Source organism: Esox lucius, chromosome 9 (genome assembly GCF_011004845.1).
Source record: "Esox lucius isolate fEsoLuc1 chromosome 9, fEsoLuc1.pri, whole genome shotgun sequence".
Classification (NCBI taxonomy): domain Eukaryota; kingdom Metazoa; phylum Chordata; class Actinopteri; order Esociformes; family Esocidae; genus Esox; species Esox lucius.
Window position 1 is genome coordinate 8487327 of NC_047577.1, and position 19532 is coordinate 8506858.

Below are 19532 nucleotides of genomic sequence, written 5' to 3' on the forward strand. Positions count from 1 at the left end.
AAATGGCAAGTCTTAGGCACTTGTGACCCATAATACAGCACCCGCTGCGTTGTTTACATTGTTAAAATCATCTACATTCCTGCCGAAGCTGTACTTTGTGTACTACATACCAGTGGTGTCGAACTGGTTCCACGGAGGGCCGAGTTTCTGCAGGTTTTTGCTATCAACTTGTACTTGATTGATTAATTGGGTTACTAATTAGTTCGATCTGAACTGGGAACCAATTTAAAGGAAAAAACAAAACCTGTGGACACAGCTCTCCGTGGAACCGGTTTGACACCACTGGTATATACCTTGGATAATCCATCTCTTTACGCACATTGCTACCAAAATGAAAGCATACAAAAGTAAAGCTATATTTACATTCGATCGAGTGGGTCAATAATGCAATTTTTTGGGAGGTGAAAGTGAAGAAATTCTTCAATTTACCTAAATTTACCATTGGTTCTGTGGGTCATCAGTGTAGCATAGTGCAGCCTTGTGACAAATGTACCGTAATATCATACACATTTTCCCAATGTCAGGTAAACCATTCTTACTGTTTAAATGACCCACCATTGACAGCCTGGGTTGCTGTGGAGAATGTTGGATTGGTGTAATTTTCTCCTATATTAAAGGTGCCTTATGCAGCATTTAACATTTACAATATCTGACAATAAACAGTCCCTGGCAGTGTCAGGACTGACACTATCCCCAGTGCCATGGTTGCAAGTAAAACGTAGAAGGCCGGGACATTTGTAGGCGTGTACTTCCTTGAGGGTGTGTGAGCGGAAGGCCAATGACAAGTTTTGTTTGGGTTCATGTAGCCTACACTGAACGCTCCAAACACTACAATATGGAAGGAATGCGAGCATTAAACAAAAGAGGGTAAATTGTGCATTTGTTGGCGAGAGCTGAAGTTTGGGTGATCCAGAGTTGGCTACCTTTCTACTTGACAAGTAGGTTACATCACCTCATTTAGCTAGTTTGCTAGATAGTCAAGGAAGTCTATGTTTCATTTACTTGACGATGACGGAGAAACAATAACACTATGTAGAAAATAATTTGATGTTCTTGTATATATTTGTATAAGCGCAGATACGTTTTGGGAAAGTTTCTCCAAAGGCTTTGGCTGAGACAATAAGCTAACGAGCTTCGGTGTGTCCGAGCAGGCACTCCTTGATTCCATTTCTTGATGGAAAATAGTGTTACAACCTGGTGTAATCTGCAAAAAATTTTAAAAAAATTTTTAAACATGCATTATGGGTTGACTAAACCTTATGCATAAGCCGATATTGCTCGGATGAATCAATTATTTTGCCTTTTAGCTAGATTTAGGCTTCTGCAAATTGGTCTAAGTGGGCACATTATTGTTCCAGCTAGCGCTAACTGGCACAATTATGGTTTCATGTTCGCTAGATAACTGTCAATGAGTCTCTGAATTATGGCAATGCTTCTAATGCAATAGGTTGCCCAGATTGGTTTAGCTGTTTACTTTGTTTATTCTGTGTTCTGTAGTTATGGAAAAGGTCCATCAACTTTAACCCCATTTGAAACAAAAGTCTGTGTTCATTGTTCCAGAATCGATGGTTGGAAGTGACACTGCTTCAAACAGGTCAGTATGCTCATAGTTATAATGACAATGTCAGAGCCTAATGGAGTTATACAACTCACTGCCAATAGGGGTCGTTAAGTTGCATAAGGCACCTTTAACTTTATTAATTTAGCTAAAGCCGTATGTTTAACAAGAGGTTTAGCTTAGCTAGCCTCACTAACTTTAGTGAGACCATTGGAGTTGGTTGCACGGGTGCAGTTGAAAATAGATCATGTCATTCATTACAATGATTACATGTAGATATGATTGCAAATACAATATGTGGTTAGCGCATCCATGGAACTGCAACTATCTGGCATTTAGTATGAGAAGTATAACTAGTTAACGTCTTGCTCTCGGGACACGGGACACAGGAAAACAATCAATTGTGGCTGCACCCTACAAAAACTTTTCTGACTGGGTATGTCTAAAATGCTTTGGTTTCAAAGTGTCTCTGATCAAACCTGCAGATAACTGGTCAGAGGGAACAAGCCAGTTTAGTGCAGTGATGGGGACAGACCATCAGAAACTGGGAGAAAACCGGGATGTCAGGTCACCATTTGCAGTAGGGGTCACAGCCATTGTTCAGAGGTTATTATAAATAGGATTGGAGTCTCCCTGATGGGTAAAGAGGACAGGATACATTAGACAATGTTCCACAAAATGTAAACATTCACCCTAGTTATCTTCTGACTCCAACAGACTTACATGTCCATCATCCACTGTGTCTGTTGTCTTTGTCTGTGCTGTGGAAGATCTCATGATCCTACTGGAGAGGTTCACATACATAGAGTCTTTCTGATGAGGAGATGACAGATAATGTGAGGAAATGTTGCATGAAAGAACAGACATTTATCACATTCGCCGTCACAGCCAATTTCTCATCTCATGGTCTGGTTTTATTAATGTAATTATACACGTCTGACTGCCAAGGACAAACACATGGTGGGAGAGGTCACTGCACTTCCTTCAGTAAAACAAACACAAAAGAATGTAAGAAAATGCAACGCCACCACACACAACAGATTACCAATGTCAACTCAGTAGATCAACATTCATTCATTCATTCAAGAGAATTTCGCATAGCCTGTCCAGACAGGAAATCAGAGTGGTCATTGCTCAGCAACATGTCAGCTGAGCAGATTTCATACTGAATATTTAATCATCAGGTTACTCAGTCAGTTTTGTCATGGTCTACTAGCATGCGGAATGTGTTTTTTCTGCCATCCACAATCCTGTGACTTATTTGCTCCTGTGAATGTTAGGATTTTCAAAGCCATCCCTCACTCCATTTCTGATTCCAGGCAACTTACCAGCCCATCGTCTGCCTTGTCCTTCGTCTCGGAGGTGGATTTGGAAGACCTCTTCCTGTTTTGGGAATGAATGCGTGAATGCAAAACACTGAATTGATGCTAATGGTGGAATGCTATGTGTTTCCCTCACCTGAACCAGATGAATCCAGAGAGACAGAGAATGATAAGCAGAACAACCACTGTGATTCCTACAGATGCAGTTATGAATAATATTTTTTCCCCTGCAAAATGGGAGACATAGGAACAAAAAATATAAAAGATAAAGATATCACACAATATTAAATAATATGTTGAGTAATGTTATCCCATTTATAATTATAAACCAAAGCATGATAGGACAAAGTATAATGATCAGGAATTTCTTCTCTATTCAAGTATTGAATATTAAATGTTACCAGCAACAGTGATCATCAGAGCTGTAGAATTCATAGATCCTCTTCCATTCTCAGCCTCACAGTAATATTCTCCACTGTCCTCAGATCTGATGTTAGTGATGCTATATCTCTGTCCTGATGCTTTTGGTGAGGTTACAGTCTTCTTGTACCAGGTGTATTTGTCCACAGGTGGGTTGGCATCACTGGTGCAGAACAGAGTCAATGAACTGCCCTCCATTATTTCACCAGAGGGACTGACTGACACTGCAGTGTTTTTTGGGCCATCTGGTGGACAGAATAAGTAAAATTGGCCCTTACAAGGACTTAAGACATTATTTATGAAATACTTGTGTTGCATAAAGAAGACTTACATTGGACATTGACAGTGTGCTCTGGGGAGGAGAAATCCTCATGACCTTCCACAGCACAGGAGTATCTGCCTCTGTCCTCACTGCTGACCAGTTTTAGGATCTGTATGTTAGAACTGGTATTTCTGTTGTTTAAACGTTGTCTGTTCTTGTACCAGATGTAGGTGGGGTTGTCAGTCAGAGGACAGGATGTGATACAGGTCAGTGTTACATTCTGTCCCTCAGTCACTGTAGCAGGAGTCATCTCAACCTGTAGAACTGATGTAGACCTCATGTATTTAAAAGCTTTCTGGAATTTTATATAATGTTACATAAATAGAAGATTATTTGATCAGAACCAGTTTAAATGTCTATATATTATTTAACCTTTATTTACCATGCAATTCAATAAAGAACTAATTCTTATTCACAATAATGACATGGCAGGAGGCAAAAAAGGCCAGCATAGTTTATCACTGTACCTGTGACAGACAGAGTGACTCCAGATGTGCCAATCCATTTCCCTTCAGGCTGATCTGTAATAAATCTGAACTTGAACTGAGCTGAGTCGGTCTCTCTCAGGTCTGTGATTATCAGGGTGTGGCTGTTCTTCTCATCACTACGATACGTCACACGACCTCTGTAGTCTGGATCATCACTCAGGTTCACAAGATTCCCATCAGCATCTTTTCTAGTGAACCAGAAGGTTGATGTGACTTTATGGCCACTTGGATATTTGTAGGTGCAGCTCAGCTCCACTGTTGACCCATTCAAGGCACAGATACTCTGAGTGGAGTAGGTCACACCCCAGTCACCCTGACCCAGTACCACTGAAACACAGCCAGACAAATGGTGACAACATTAAGCCAGGCACTATTGGCCCTCGCTAAGAGCAAGCTGAGTCCACATTTTGTTGCAGCACTTTTTGAGTTGAGTCAAAATGCAAAAACAGCATTTGAGTGCCTCACAGATGTGTGAAATACAAATTAACATAGACAGGAAACTCAAGTGTTTTTTGGTCAGCAAGGTGTCGGCTGACACTGTTGATGGCTCCTACCACGGTTTTCGATTTCATACAGACTATTCAATCGTCATGTGACTCACTCACTTGGTTCTGTGTAGGGCTGCAACAACTATTAAAAATAAAAATGGTTAACGTAGATAATAAGAATGTCATTATGGATTTGTTGGGTCTTCAAGAGACGTAGCAACAAAAAAAACATTTGAAGGAGGCCTACGGGGAAATTTATTGATGATATTATGGTCTTGACTTTGTTATTGATAATAATGTATGATAATACTGTATACACGATCAGGTGAAGGCATTGCGTTAAACCAGGGGAGCTTGGTACTGTTTAAATGGATAGCTAACAGACCAGACCAAAAAAACTAAACAATGATTACTGTCTTCTGAGAATACTACATTTGTTAACCAGAGCAACTACAAAGATAAGAGACCATACCTGTTACAGACCAGAGAAAGACCACCAAAACACTTCCAGTTGTTCTCAACACCATTGTTGTATCCTTACCTGCAGTCTTAGAAACATGAAAATCTAGTGTTAATGGTATATGACAATGTAGTGTTGTCTTATACAACACAATGTATAAAAACACAATGTAGTCAAAACAGGTCAGTGTTTTGGGTTGACTTCAAATTTCTGGAATATTTTTGAATGTGTTGTCTTGCACATCTGAGTTCTAAATTGAAACAGCCAGAATTCTATTTACATTTGAAATCGATTTTACAGACCCTTAATATGCTCTTCATCATTTGCGTTAAAATGCTTATGAACCTTCTGGTGTTCTAGACTTGGTGTTCTAGACAAATAATAATGTTCTTGACGACGTTATCCTAATTACAAAAAAACGGCCATAGAAACTGTTTCTGTGCACAGTTATGGAGGAAAGGACTGACAATGCATGATGTCAACATTATAGTCTGAACCCTGTTTTGAGGTTGTAGAGGGCTGTTCACATTTACTTTGTTAATGAACATTGTATTAATACGTGCTCATATTTTGTGCATGGAAACAACAGTTAAAAAAGGCGAAACGCCTCGGTCATTCAAGCTCCATTTTGAAACTAGGCTTGGTTGGCAAACCCAGGGTAAATCCACAGAAGGTTATTGCGGAGAAAAGAACAGTGGCGTGGTTTACTAGTAGCTACTGAATGTAAAGTTGCCCTTAATCAACATATGATATGAGCAGATGCAGACTTCAGAGAACCAAAAGCAGTCCAATTAAAGTGATACAGTAGCTGGATTGAGGTTGCTTCAATACATTTTGGACCTGTATGTGTTTTATTTGTATCTCTTAATTAGAATACAACTTATAAATGGTAAAAATACATAGATGAGAAATGATCAATCTACCACAGACCTATTCTACATATGGTCTAGAACAGACACACAAATAAAACAATGTGCAAAGTGTCTGATGTTACTCAGGCTGTCAGACCATTCAACTGGTCAGTTACTAGCCTAGCCTCTTCACTGGATGTCCTCATTAACAAGACAAATACGCTGCAAAAAAGCCCCGAAACAAGTAGCAATCGACTTGCCGTACAGGTCTGTCAGAGCACCACCAGGGAAGATACACAATCTAGTACACAGATAGACAGGAAAGTAAGGTTTTCTATTCATGCCTCACCAGCATATCGTTAGGGTGGACAAGAGTAGACTAGTGGTTACAGCTGCTTATGCGTTCCTGCAAACAAAACTTAAGACAAAATATCTAGTGACATCACTATGTCTAAAAAGGAGGACACTTATTTTTGTCTAAATACAAATAATAATAGATAGATGTTTTAAAGTGTACTCACTGAGCGAAGGGAACACGTCTCATATAGTGTGAGGAAAATTGACACTGAGAGAGTTTTCTCGCTTATTTTTTTTTTATCTGTGGTTGACAATTATTCTCGGACCATAGAGTTGTTTAATGGGCAAACACTTGCTAGAAAACCTGTTCACGATCCGATTCTGCCATTATATTCTGCAACTTTGGTTTTTGGACGTGTTTTAGGACGGTGAGTAACAGAAGTAGTTGAAGACGAAGAAATTGACTATATTAGAATGTAGCAGAAGCCATTGTGACAAACACAGGAGATGTTCCCTCTATTCAACTCTATGCTTGAGATCAAGATGCTGGCAGAGCGGTGACATCCTCAATCACAAGGCTTTTGTGAAAAGCTCAACGCACCAGATCGGGGACATCAGTTGAAGAACTGAAATGGAGTGGGAAAGGCCAGATATAGATTAAATCTATTGTTTTAGGTGGATGGCCGTGGCTCAAGCAGGGAAGGGTGGATATGATTCACAGGGCTCTTGGTTTGGCAGGGCTCACTGATCATGATAATATTATGTCGCATTTCCACTGGTCCTTTAACCCAGTACCAGGGCTACACCAGTGATTTATGCTAATGTTGGCCCTAGACTTTCCTGTTTCTACTACACATTTGGTACCAAAGACCTACAGAGGGGCTCGGGTGGGGAGGGAGGAGTACACTATGCAATTTGGAATATGCGGTTACGAAAAATAAAAGGCGATATTTTTCTGGTAGTAAAATAGAATAAACAATAACGCCAATATGGCATTTGAACTTGAGTAATGAAACGAATTTCTTCCTCAAACTCCTGCGACCAGCTCCTTCTCCACCTACACTTGTGACACTGAAACTCTAAGCCAGTATATTCTTTATTTAGTTTAATAAATATTTAGTTCATACTACCTTTAGTAGGAGTAACTGGGAAAATTCTTAGATAATTTTGTGCTATAGATTCTGCACTCACTGGACCGGTTCGCATCTGATGGTAGACCACTGGGTTCACCTGGACTGGTCGTCTGATGGCCACCCTCTGGGTTTAACTGGACTGGTGATCAAATGGCCGACTACTAGGTTCACCTGGACTGGTCATCTGATGGTCGACCACTGGGTTCACCTGGACTGGTCATCTGATGGCCGACCACTGGGTTCAACTGGACTGGTCATCTGATGGCCGACCACTGGGTTCAACTGGTCTGTTCATCTGATGGTCGACCACTGGGTTCACCTGCACTGGTCATCTGATGGTCGACGATCAATGGTCATAGATCCCTTTGTATGTGTTCTCCCACATCATGAAACATTTCACAAGAAGACTGGTGCTGCAGTCTTGGCACGGTGCAACACCCTGTCCTTGAATTCAACCAATAATCATGATGTAATTGTTCTTTAGAAAATATATAGGAATTTGACTTTTCTTTCAATAATTCAGAATTCAAAAAGAAACACAATTGCAAGAAGAATGATAACATTTTTATAAAACCGGATAACAAGTCTACATACAAAAAGGTACAAAGCAACATTTTCACGATCAAATTCCGATTTATTTATTTATTTAACCATCACATTAAAAATACTTAACATATATAACAAATACTTAACATTCAAATTGAAAAAATATATAACAAATACTTAACATTCAAATATAATTTTTTTTTTTGGGGGGGGGTTACTGCTCTCTCTAATTTAATAGGTTAGAAGGAAACCATGTGACCAGAGTGTCTCTTTTAAAAGGTGTTCAATGATTTTTTTAATGATCCCATTTATAATGCAGGTCAACTTGGCCACCAGAGGGAGCCACCAGAGGGAGCAGTTTAATCTGAACCATCAAAGCGGATTTCTTCCTGACGAGGGTTCATGCTCATTTAAACAAAAAAATATGTTTTTCTTTTAAAAATGCTAAACATGGAATGTAGAAGAAATAAACTTTCTGTATCTTAATTTAAAACCAGTGTTCCCTTTCCTCCACAACATATTGGAAACTTTCTACCTTTGGTTTGATCTGCTTTTTTGGTCATGAAAATATCATTCAGAAATTGTCAACCAACTTGCTGCTTGTAAATCACAGTTAATGTTAAGTTCAAATTTGACTCATTAATAATTAAAAATAAGTGTTCTCTATTCTTTGTGATCTCTGTTCTTTGCCACAGGTTCCCTCATTGAGTAAAAATATTCCGACCCATTATTCTAAATTAACATTTGTCTTTACTAATGTTCCTCTGAAATTAAAACTGCTTTTCGGGGGTGATTGACTCTTCTGAACTTTCACTTGTCCTACAGGTCACCTCCACCAGATGGGGCTCTTCTGTAAGCTTAACATCATGGATAGTTCATAGTTTTCAGTCACATGGTTGCTCTGACAGCCTGGCGGGCAGAACATTAAAACATGGCGTCTTACACTGGGCATTCTATGGAGCTAGTGCACAAGCCGGTCAAATGTTCTACTTTTACAGCCCATGAGTGTTTAGATCACCTCACAAAACATGTAAAACAAAGGAATGCAACAAACAGAAAGTCTTAGGCACTTGTGACCCATAATACAGCACCCGCTGCATTGTTTACATTAAAAACAGTGACATTCAAACCGGAGCTGAACTTTGAGGATGTGTACTATACTATATACCTTGGAGAATCCATCCCCTTACACTGCTACTAAAATGAGAGCGTACAAAAGTACAGGCAGCATCGATCAGAGTGGGTCAATAATGCAATTGTTTGGGAGGTGAAGGAGAAGAAACTCATCATCGTCAAAGCAAAGCTGAGTGCTAATTTACCTGGTTCTATGGGTGGTCAATGTAGCGTAGTGGAGCTAGTTTTACACAGAATATTGTGACAAATGTACTGGTAGTAATATAAACGTTTTCCCAATGTTAGGTAAAACATTCTTACTGTTTAAATGACCCACCATTGACAGCCTGGGTTCCTGTGGAGAAGGTTGGATTGGTGCAATTTTGTCCTGTATGAACTTTGTTATTAATTTAGCTAACGACACAAGTCTATCTCCCTACCTTTAGCTAGACCATTGGAGTTGGTTGCATCAGTTGCAATCATATCTACATTCAGTGATTACATGTAGGTATGATTGCAAATAAAAAATGTACGCGGTTAGCGCATCCAGTGACACTGCAACTATCTGGTATTTAGTATGATGAAAGTTTTACTGGTAACAGTTGTCGAAGTTGGACAATGGTAGGGGACAGTGGTTTGCCCGGCAGGTGGGCGTTTCCATATGCTGTGGCGACACGCGAAAACAATCAATTGTGGCTGCACCCTACACAAAATGTTCTGACTGGGTATGCCTAATATGCTTTGGTTTCAATGTGTCTCTGATCAAACCTGCAGATAACAGGTCAGAGTGAACAAGCCAGTTTAGTTCAGTGATGGGGACCATTTAAATGCAATTCTGGGGTTAACTAGGAACATTTCAGTGGACAGCTCTAGCTGGGGACAGACCATCAGAAACTGGGAGAAAACAGGGATGTCAGGTCACCATTTGCAGTAGGGGTCACGATCGTTGTTCAGAGGTTTTCATAAATAGGATTGGAGTCTCCCTGATGGGTGAAGAGGACAGGAAACATTAGACAATGTTCCACAAACATAATCATTCACCCCAGTGATTTTCTGACACCAACAGACTTACATGTCCATCATCCACTGTGTCTGTTGTCTTTGTCTGTGCTGTGGAAGATCTCATGATCCTACTGGAGAGGTTCTCATATACAGGGTCTCCCTGAGGAGATGACAGTTAATGTGAGGAAATCTTGCATGAAGAACAGATATTTGTCATATTCACCGTCGCAGCCAATTTCCCATCTCATGGTCCGGTTTTAATCATGTAATTATACACGTCTGACTGCCAGGGGCAAACATATGGTGGGAGAGGTCACTGCACTTCCTTTAGTAAAATAAACCCAAAAGAATATAAAAAGAATGCAAACCCGAGTGGTCATTGGTCAGTGACGTATCAGCTGACATCGGGACGCTCCAATCAGAATAAATATTTCATACTGAATATTTAATCATTAGGTTACTCAGTTTGTTTTGTCCTGGTCTACTAGCAGGTGGATGTGAACCCACCCACCACCCTGCCTCCACCTGTTTGGTTCTGTTACCTTTTCATGGGGGATCTGTACTGTGTACCTTGGTCATTGTCTATGGGTGTAGTTATTAATGATATTATTGTGTTGATATTGTTATTAGTGGTATCCACAACATGGTCATGTGATCAGTGAGTTACCCCAGAGAAGTATAACCTAAAGCCAAAACAAGTGATGTGTTGTTCTGCTTGTCTCCAGAAAATGGTTAAACTAATGTGTGGCGTTCTCTGTCTGAACCACTTGTTATGTTTGAGGCATAAAAGGAACAGGTTTTTTTTTTCTGCCCTCCACAATCCTGGGACTTATTTGCTCCTGTGAATGTTAGGATTCCTAGGATCCCTCACTCCATTTCTGAATCCAGGCAACTTACCAGCCCATCATCTGCCTTGCCCTTCGTCTCGGAGGTGGATTTGGAAGACCTCTTCCTGTTTTGGTAATGAATGCGTGAATGCATGACATTGATTACTAATCTAAGTTCTCATGGTTTAATGCTATGAAAAATTTCCCTCACCTGAACCAGATGAATCCAGAGAAACAGAGGATGAGAACCAGAACAACCACTGTGATTCCTACAGATGCAAGTATAACTAATACTTTTTTTCCTGCAAAATGGGCGCCAGGAGGATTTGACATGGGAATAGAAAAAAAGGAGATATCACAAAATATGAAATAATATTTTAAGTAATAAGCCCATTTATAATTATAAACCAAAGCATGAAAAGACAAAGTATATTGATCAGGATTTTATTCTCTATTAAAGTATTGAAGATTAAATTTTACTTGCAACAATGATCATCAGAGCTGTAGAGTTGTTAGATCCTCTTCCATTCCTGACCTCACAGTAATATTCTCCACTGTCCTCAGATCTCTCAGATGTTAGTGATGCTGTAACTCTGTCCTGATGCTTTTGGTGAGGTTACAGTCTTCTTGTACCAGGTGTATTTGTCCACAGGTGGGTTGGCATCACTGGTGCAGAACAGAGTCAATGAACTGTCCTCCACTATTTCACCAGAGGGACTGACTGACACTGAGGTGTTCTTTGGGCCATCTGGTGGACAGAATGAGTATAACTGGCCCTTGCAAGGACTTAAGACATAAATGACTTAATTCTTGAGTTGCATAAAAAAGACTTACATTGGACATTGACAGTGTGCTCTGGGGAGGGGAAATCCTCATGACCTTCCACAGCACAGGAGTATCTGCCTCTGTCCTCATTTCTGACCAGTTTTAGGATCCATTTGTTAGAAATTGTATTTTGGTTGGTTAAAGGTTGTCCATTCTTGTACCAGATGTAGGTGGGGTTGTCAGTCAGAGGACAGGATGTGATACAGGTCAGTGTTACATTCTGTCCCTCAGTCACTGTAGCAGGAGTCATCTCAACCTGTAGATCTGATGGAATAAACAGCATTTTTTTAAAGCATTCTGGCATTTTATATAATTACTTATGTTATAAAAATAGAAATCTAGATTATTATATCAGAACTAGTTTAAATAACTTTATATATTGTTTAACCTTTTTTTTTTACCATGCAATTCAGTAAAGAACACATTCTTATTCACAATAATGACATGGCAGGAGGCAAAAAAGGCCAACATAGTTTATCACTGTACCTGTGACAGACAGGGTGACTCCAGATGTGCCAATCCATTTCCCTCCAGCCTGATCTGTAATAAATCTGAACTTGTACACAGCTGAGTCAGTCCCTCTCAGGTCTTTGATGGTCACTTTGTGGCCATTCTTATCATCGCTATGGTAGATCACACGGCCTTTGTATTTTCGGTTATCAATCAGACTCACATCATTAATATTAGTGAACCAGAAGGTTGATGTGACTGTTCCATAGGGAAAAGTATAAGAGCAGGACATCTCCACTGTTGACCCCTTCAAGGCACAGATACTCTGAGTGGAGTAGGTCACACCCCAGCCACCCTGACCCAGTACCCCTGAAACACAGTCAGACAAATGGTAACAACATTAAGCCAGGGACTACTGGCTCTCGCTAAGAGCAAGATGGGTCCACATTTTGTTGCAGCACTTTTTGAGTTGAGTCTAAATGCAAAAACAGCATTTGAGTGCCTCACAGAGTTGTGAAATACAAATTAACATAGATAGGAATCTCAAGTGTTTTTTTTGGTCAGCAACGCTCCTACCACAACATCAGCTTTCATACTGACTATTCAATCGTCAGGTTATTCACTCAGTTAATAACCCAGAGGAGCTGGGTACCTTCTGTATAAAGTAATAGCTAACAGAGCAGACCAAAAAAAAAAACAATATTAATGAATTTTTAGAATATTAAATGTGTTAACCTGAGCAACTACAAAGATAAGAGGCCATACCTGTCACAGACCAGAGAACGACGACAAACACACTTCCTGTGGTTTTCAACACCATTGTGGTATTTTTACCTGCAGGCTTAGAAACATGAAAATATATTGTTAATGCTTTATGCCGTATAACACAATGAAAAGTACAAACATTTTTTGGTCAAAACAGGTCAGTGTTTTATGTAAACTATGTGTTGCCTTGCACATCTGAGTTCTAAATTGAATCACATTTAAATTTGCAAACTCTTAACATGCTTATGAATCTTCCAATGTTCTAGCCTTGAGCTCCCCATTCAAATAATAATGTCCTTGACAATGTAATTCCTAATTACACTGAACAAAATTATAAACGCAACACTTTTGTTTTTGCCCCCATTTATCATGAGCTGAACTCAAAGATCTAAGACTTTCTCTACATACACAAAAGGCCTGTTTCGCTCAAATATTGTTCACAAATCTGTCTAAATCTGTGTTAGTGAGGACTTCTCCTTTGCCGAGATAATCCATCCACCTCACAGGTGTGGCATATCAAGATGCTGATTAGATAGCATGATTATTGCACAGGTGTGCCTTAGGCTGGCCATTATAAACTGTTTCTGTACACACTTATGGAGGAAAGGACTGACAATCCATGATGTCAACATTATAGTCTGAACCCTGTTTTGAGGTTGTAGAGGGCTGTTCACTTTTACTTTGTTGATGAACATTATTAAAACATGCTCGTATTTTGTGTTCTGAATGGAAACAACAGTTTAAATAGGCAATATGCCTCGATCAATCAAGCTCCATTTTGAAACTAGGCATGGTTGTCAAAGCCAGGAGCAACCCACAGAAAGTTCTTGTGGAGAAAAGAACAGTGGTGTGGTTTACTAGTAGCTACTGAATGTAATGTTGTCTATAATCCACACATGAAATGACCAGATGCAGATGTCAGAGATCCAAAAGCAGTCCAACTAAAGTGCTACATTAGCTGGAATGAGGTGGCTTCAATACTTTTTGGATCTGTACGTGTTTTATTTGTATCATTTATTTTTCAAAGAATACAACTTATAAATGCCTCATGAACTTAGCTTCAGGATATGTTTATGTTCTCTTCTTAAAACAACCAGTTAATGCTTTTAACAGGCCATTCTGACCCAGTACAACTGAAACACAGTCACACCCCAGCCATTCTGACCCAGTACAACTGAAACACAGTCACAAAATGGGTACCAACATTAAGCCAAGGACTACTGACTCTCTAAAACTAAGCTATTTGTCCACATTTTGTTGCAGCTCTAAATTGAGTCTAAATGTAAAAACAAGAGGTGTAAAAGACAAATTAGCATAGCCAGATCAGACAGGAAACCTGAGTGGTCTGACGTTATTTTAGAAAACTCAAATGTTTAAAAATAGCAACTCCAAAGAGACCATACCTGTCACAGACAAGAAGAAGACCACAAACACACTTACTGTTGTTCTCAAACAATTCTGTTTTTCTAAGACTGCAGGTCATGAAAAACTATTCTGAATGTTATATGGCATACAAAGTTAACAAAAAAACGCCAATGAATTGAGAAGTAAAAAAGATTGTGGTCAATACTGGTCAGTGTTTTGTGCAGACATTCATCTGCTGGAATATTTTTGAATGTGTTGCCTTGCACATCTGAGTTCCAAAAAACGAGTTCTAAATACGAAGAAACCAAAAAATGACTAAACTATGTTTATTCACATATTCATTTATTCTTCACTCTTTAGTATAGTCATTTATAGTTATGTTCTCTATTTCCTCCCTAGCCTACACTCTGTGTGTCTGGTCATGTGCTTTCAAGAAGATGTTTATGTGTTACAAATATTTATCTCTGGTCTGATTACAGAATGTAAGGTCTTGCCTTAATCACCTTATTTTGACCCATGAGTTGATCTGTTTTCACAGTATAGTGTCAGGAAGTGTAGCTTGAAATGTGTCCCTATTTGATAAGGTGTCTATTTTTCAGGACTTGTCTTGTGATTCTTCAGTTAGCTAAACTACCCCTACAAAAAAGCCAGAGCGGGTTATGAAAAGGGTCTCGCTTACATTTTCCTTACTTCTGCATGCATTTTTTCTCTTGCAACACTTCAAATCTCTTTTATCTTTGATTCTTGTACTGTAATTGTAATACTCTCCGTATATTATTGCATTATTATTATTATTATTGTATCAGACAATTTTATACATTTGGAATTAATATAAAAATGTTCCATCAAGTTAACCACAACAATCTAAAAGTCCAAAGCAGGAATCAGCCATAGAAACAATAACTAAATATCCTCCATGGCCCTTTTCAGTGTACAGAGGTATGGATGCAAGGACTGACCACCCGTGATGTCAGCATTATAGTCCGAACCTTGTTTTGAAGTTGTAATGTGTTGTTCACATTTACTTTGTTGATTAACAATATAGTAAAACAAGCTCATGTTGTGGGTCAGGCAAGCTCCATTTTGAAATGAAAGTGAGGCTTAGTGTGGTTAAGTTTAAGTGCTCAGTCATAGGCATGTGAGAAGAGAAGTGTTTTAAACCTGGATTTAAAACTGTATACGTTTGGGGCACATCCAAGATCTTCTGGTAGTTTATTGCAATTGTGTACAGCATAAGTGCTATACGCAGCTTCTCCATGTTTAGTTTGGACTCTGGGCTCTACTAGCTGACCTGTGTTCATGGATCTAAGAGCCCTGCTCGGTTTATATTCTTCAAACATATCAGAAATGTATTCGGGTCCTAAACCATTCAGAGATTTATAAACTAAAAGCACCACTTTGAAATCTATTGGAAGTCAATGCAAAGATTTAAGAACCTGAGTGATGTGCTCTGTTCACTTGGTCCTGGTTAACATTCTAGCAGCAGCATTCTGAATGAGCTGCACTTGTTTTACAGTCTTTTCGGGAGTCCAGTTAAGAGCCCATTACAGTAGTCAACCCTACTAAAGATAGACTTGGTCTTTTGGGACACCAAGCCTTTGTTTCTGTCTATATTTTTTAGATGATAGAATGCTGTTTTGGTGATATGCTTTGATATGACTGTTAAATGTGAGGTCTGAGTCTATTAGAACACCAAGATTACACACTTGATCCCTGGTTTTAAGGGCCTCAAGAATCCAGCTCTTTACTAATACTTGTTCTTTTATTTTTGTTGCCAAACACAATAATCTCTTGGTTTAATTGTAGACAATTTTGGTTCATCCAGGTATTTATGTGCTCTATACAGTGACACAGAGAGTCTATTGAGCTGTTGTCATATGGTTCGAACTGATCCCTGTGGAACTCTGCATGTCATAGCCACCCTATTAGATTCATGATTACCAATGGTGACAAAGTAACTGATACCCATTTCTTATAGAGGGTATCAAGACTGCAAGACTGATACCCTCTATAAGAAATGTGCTAAAGGCCATTTTTTACATTCTAAATGTAAATCTTATGGTACAAGTCTTGACTGGAAAGTTCATAACATTAGTGAATAACTTCCATCCCTTATAAAGACAGAGTCACTCAATGCTTCAAACTGTCCAGCATCCAATACAGACAATACAGATTATTTTATTCATCATTCGTTTTAGGAAACCAGATTTTTCTGTAGTAAGCTGTGACATCCTTGATGCTCCCCCGGCACTCCTCACTCGCAAGTCACTGCTAGCAAGTACCATTTGTGTCTGGTTTAGGGACAGGACCGAATTGTTTAATGTGGATGTGCGTAATACAGAGCCAAAACAACGTGAAAAACAACCCGAAAATAAGTTTGCGTTGGATCCCCTATGTGCAGAAGGCCTGGGCAAGATGTCACTGTCTACTGTTCACAGAAATCTTTGTCAGCAGAATTACAAAGGCTACAAAGTCACAAATTTAGCAAGTTGCAAACCTGCACATTGCTAAACAGAACGGCCTGATTAACATTTGCAACTAGTACAAAGATCAGCCAAAACAGATTTGGAACAGAGTTTTATGGAAAAATGGGGCGATGGTGAAAATGTATCAAAGTAAAATAGCAGAAAAAGAACTACACATAATCCAAAGCATACCACCTCATCTGTAAAGTATGGTGGAGGTAGTGTCATGGCATGGGCATGCATGGTTTCCTCAAGAACGAGCTCACTCATCTTTGTACGATTGGACATGCATGTAACCTGTGGTAGAGGAGACTGAAGACAGAAACTCCCCAGAATGGCTGCAGTAAAGGCTTAGGAAAGAATCTCAGCAGATGCAAATCCCTTGCATGCAATAACAACAGTTAGTTTGTTATTGATACCAGGAGGTCTGTGATTTCAGTGGGTCACAAACTAACTGTTGTTATTGCATGCAAGGGATTTGCAACTAAATTAGACAAAGCCCACAGAGACACAATCAAACACTGCCTATAGCTCGCAACCATATGCAAAAGTAAATCTAAATGCAATATCTAAAGGCATCACAATGTCTAAAATGAGGACACGGAAAAGATAGATATATTTAAAGTGTACTCACTGCATGAGGAGAACATATCTCATTGTAGTGTGAGGAAACCCGACAATGAGACAGATATTACTCGTCTGCGCTTTAAGTCTGTGGTTGACAAGTATTCTGGGCCAAAAGAGTGGTTTTGACGGGCACACTTGCCAGAAAAAAGGTTCACAATCAGATGCTGCCATTACATGCAACTTTTTGTTTTGGAGAGGGTTTTTTACTAGGAGAGAAGATAGAATAGAAGTAGTTTAAGATGAAGAAATGGATCATATTAGAATGTAGCAGAATCCATTGTGACAAAGCCGGGGAGGTGATCCCTCTATTCAACTCTATGCCAGAGAACAAGATGCTGGAATTGGGGTGGCATCTATCTGAGTCCCAAAGGTTTTAAATCACAAGGCTTGGTGAATAGAACTCAACACACCAGATTGTGGACGTCGGCTGACGATGTGAAAGGAAATGCAAAACACAGATTCAAGCTATTGTTCTAGGAGCATGGCCGTGGCCAACACAGGGAAGGGTGGATAGGATTCACGGGACACTTGGACACTTTGGCGGGGCCCCCTGATCACGATAATATCAATGTCGTCCATAAGTGAGGGGGCCTAGGCATATATCTATACAGGGGGCCCAGGATTCGTGGCGACAGCCACAGCACAGGAGACAAGCACTTGAAAGAAACAAAATGAGACATTTCCTAGGATGAGGTTTGCTCTGCACACGACCCGTTTGGCGCTACAGGACAGTGTGACTGACTCATTTACACATTCTGGCCTTGGACTTAGGTTGCTATGTCCATCAACCGATAAGAGAAACACATTGGTGAATGGACTGATCCTCAAATAATCTTAAATACATTAGTTGACTAACCTTTAAGTTGGCTGTAATCCAAAACACTGCCCCACTTACATGCTGGACAACCATTAATGTTGGACACTGTTTTAGCAACTTCATACTGGAATCAGGAGTGAAAGTATAGTACATTTCCATATAGAAACCTTTTATTTTTACAGCAATAAAATTCCCTTGATGATATAGTGTATTATGCATATTAAGTGGTCTCAATCGGCATATCGGTCATGCCATTTTTAAAGTAATTGTATGTTAAAAGACATTTAATGCTATTGTGGTGAAAGATTTAGTTTTTGCTAAAAGAGCAATTAGTCAGATATAAACTCATGCTGCAGCGGTATGTACATTATGCAGTTCCATTCACCAGGAGCCGATACCAGGCATTGTCCAGGGAAGGTCCTGTAAATCCTCAAGGACTGTAGTCACCTGACTAATGGCCAGTTGGACAGGATAAGTGGTACTAGTGCATCTGTTTCGGTACCAACTGGACCCTGTAAAGACAATCGGGGTGGTTGTGTACGCTGTTATTGTGTTGTTTACTCTGGACACATCATGTAGTCAACATGCGGGACCATGGTCCTTACAATTTATCCTCCCCAATTTTTAAATCCAATTCACCACACACCCACTCACGTTGTCACCTGTCCCCCCTTCGACACTTATCACTGTGTGACACTATCCTCTTAAAACAAACTAACAAGCTGCTTTCCAATTTGCTGGGAAGCAAATCTATACGTGTCTATATATAGTGCAATCAATGTTTTTTTCCCACTTGCGTATAGGCCTGGTTTTGGGGAAAATATTTATTTCAGAGGAGCATCTCTACTGAAATAGATTTTTTTGTCGATGACTAGTCTTAATCTGTGCCCTTGAAACCTGCCCTTAGCATACTTTACATTTGTGTATATATATATATATATATATATATATATATATATGTACAGCTCCTTAAAAAATTAAGAGACCACTGCACCTTATTCTTTCCTTTCCAAAAAAGTCAAAAAGGAAGGTAAGGAACAGCAGTGTTAAAATTAAGAGACCACTGCAAACTGAATTTTTCTGTTCCTCACTCAAAACTATCCTTTTTAACTTTTTTGGAAAGGAAAGAAAATGTACATTAATTAATGTGCTTCTGTTTATTATCCCATCCTCTTAAATTGTATGTAATTAAAAACGAGAATTCAGTGTGTTGAAATAATAACGTTGAAATATATAAAACTTAACAAATATTGTATGTTGTTTATTCCATTGATTGGCACTGGCTTACAAGTAAATTCAAACAACCCAATCACAAAGCTAAACATGCAAATCTACGCCATACACCCCGCCTATTTTTTCATAACCGACCAATCGGAAAAGAAATAGGCGGA

At 39.3% G+C, this 19532-nt stretch overlaps 1 protein-coding gene across 4 annotated transcripts; it reads right to left on the reverse strand.

Annotated features, from left to right (window-relative positions):
* Positions 1–1593: 1593 nt before the first annotated feature.
* Positions 1594–7963, reverse strand: LOC114839810 (Fc receptor-like protein 5). Of its 4 annotated transcripts, none has more exons than XM_029122284.2 (8): positions 6259–7963; positions 4090–5146; positions 3632–3886; positions 3282–3545; positions 3017–3107; positions 2887–2941; positions 2282–2371; positions 1594–2191 (listed from the first exon to the last, which is right to left on the reverse strand). In XM_029122284.2, exons 3-8 carry the CDS (start codon positions 3870–3872, stop codon positions 2159–2161), a joined length of 774 nt encoding a protein of 257 aa, XP_028978117.1. In that variant the 5' UTR covers positions 3873–3886; positions 4090–5146; positions 6259–7963; the 3' UTR covers positions 1594–2158. The 4 variants fall into 4 exon arrangements, with proteins under 4 accessions (XP_028978117.1, XP_028978118.1, XP_034149955.1 ...); XM_029122285.2 differs by having other exon boundaries at positions 4090–4740; positions 5071–7963; XM_034294064.1 differs by having other exon boundaries at positions 4090–7963.
* Positions 7964–19532: the final 11569 nt, after the last annotated feature.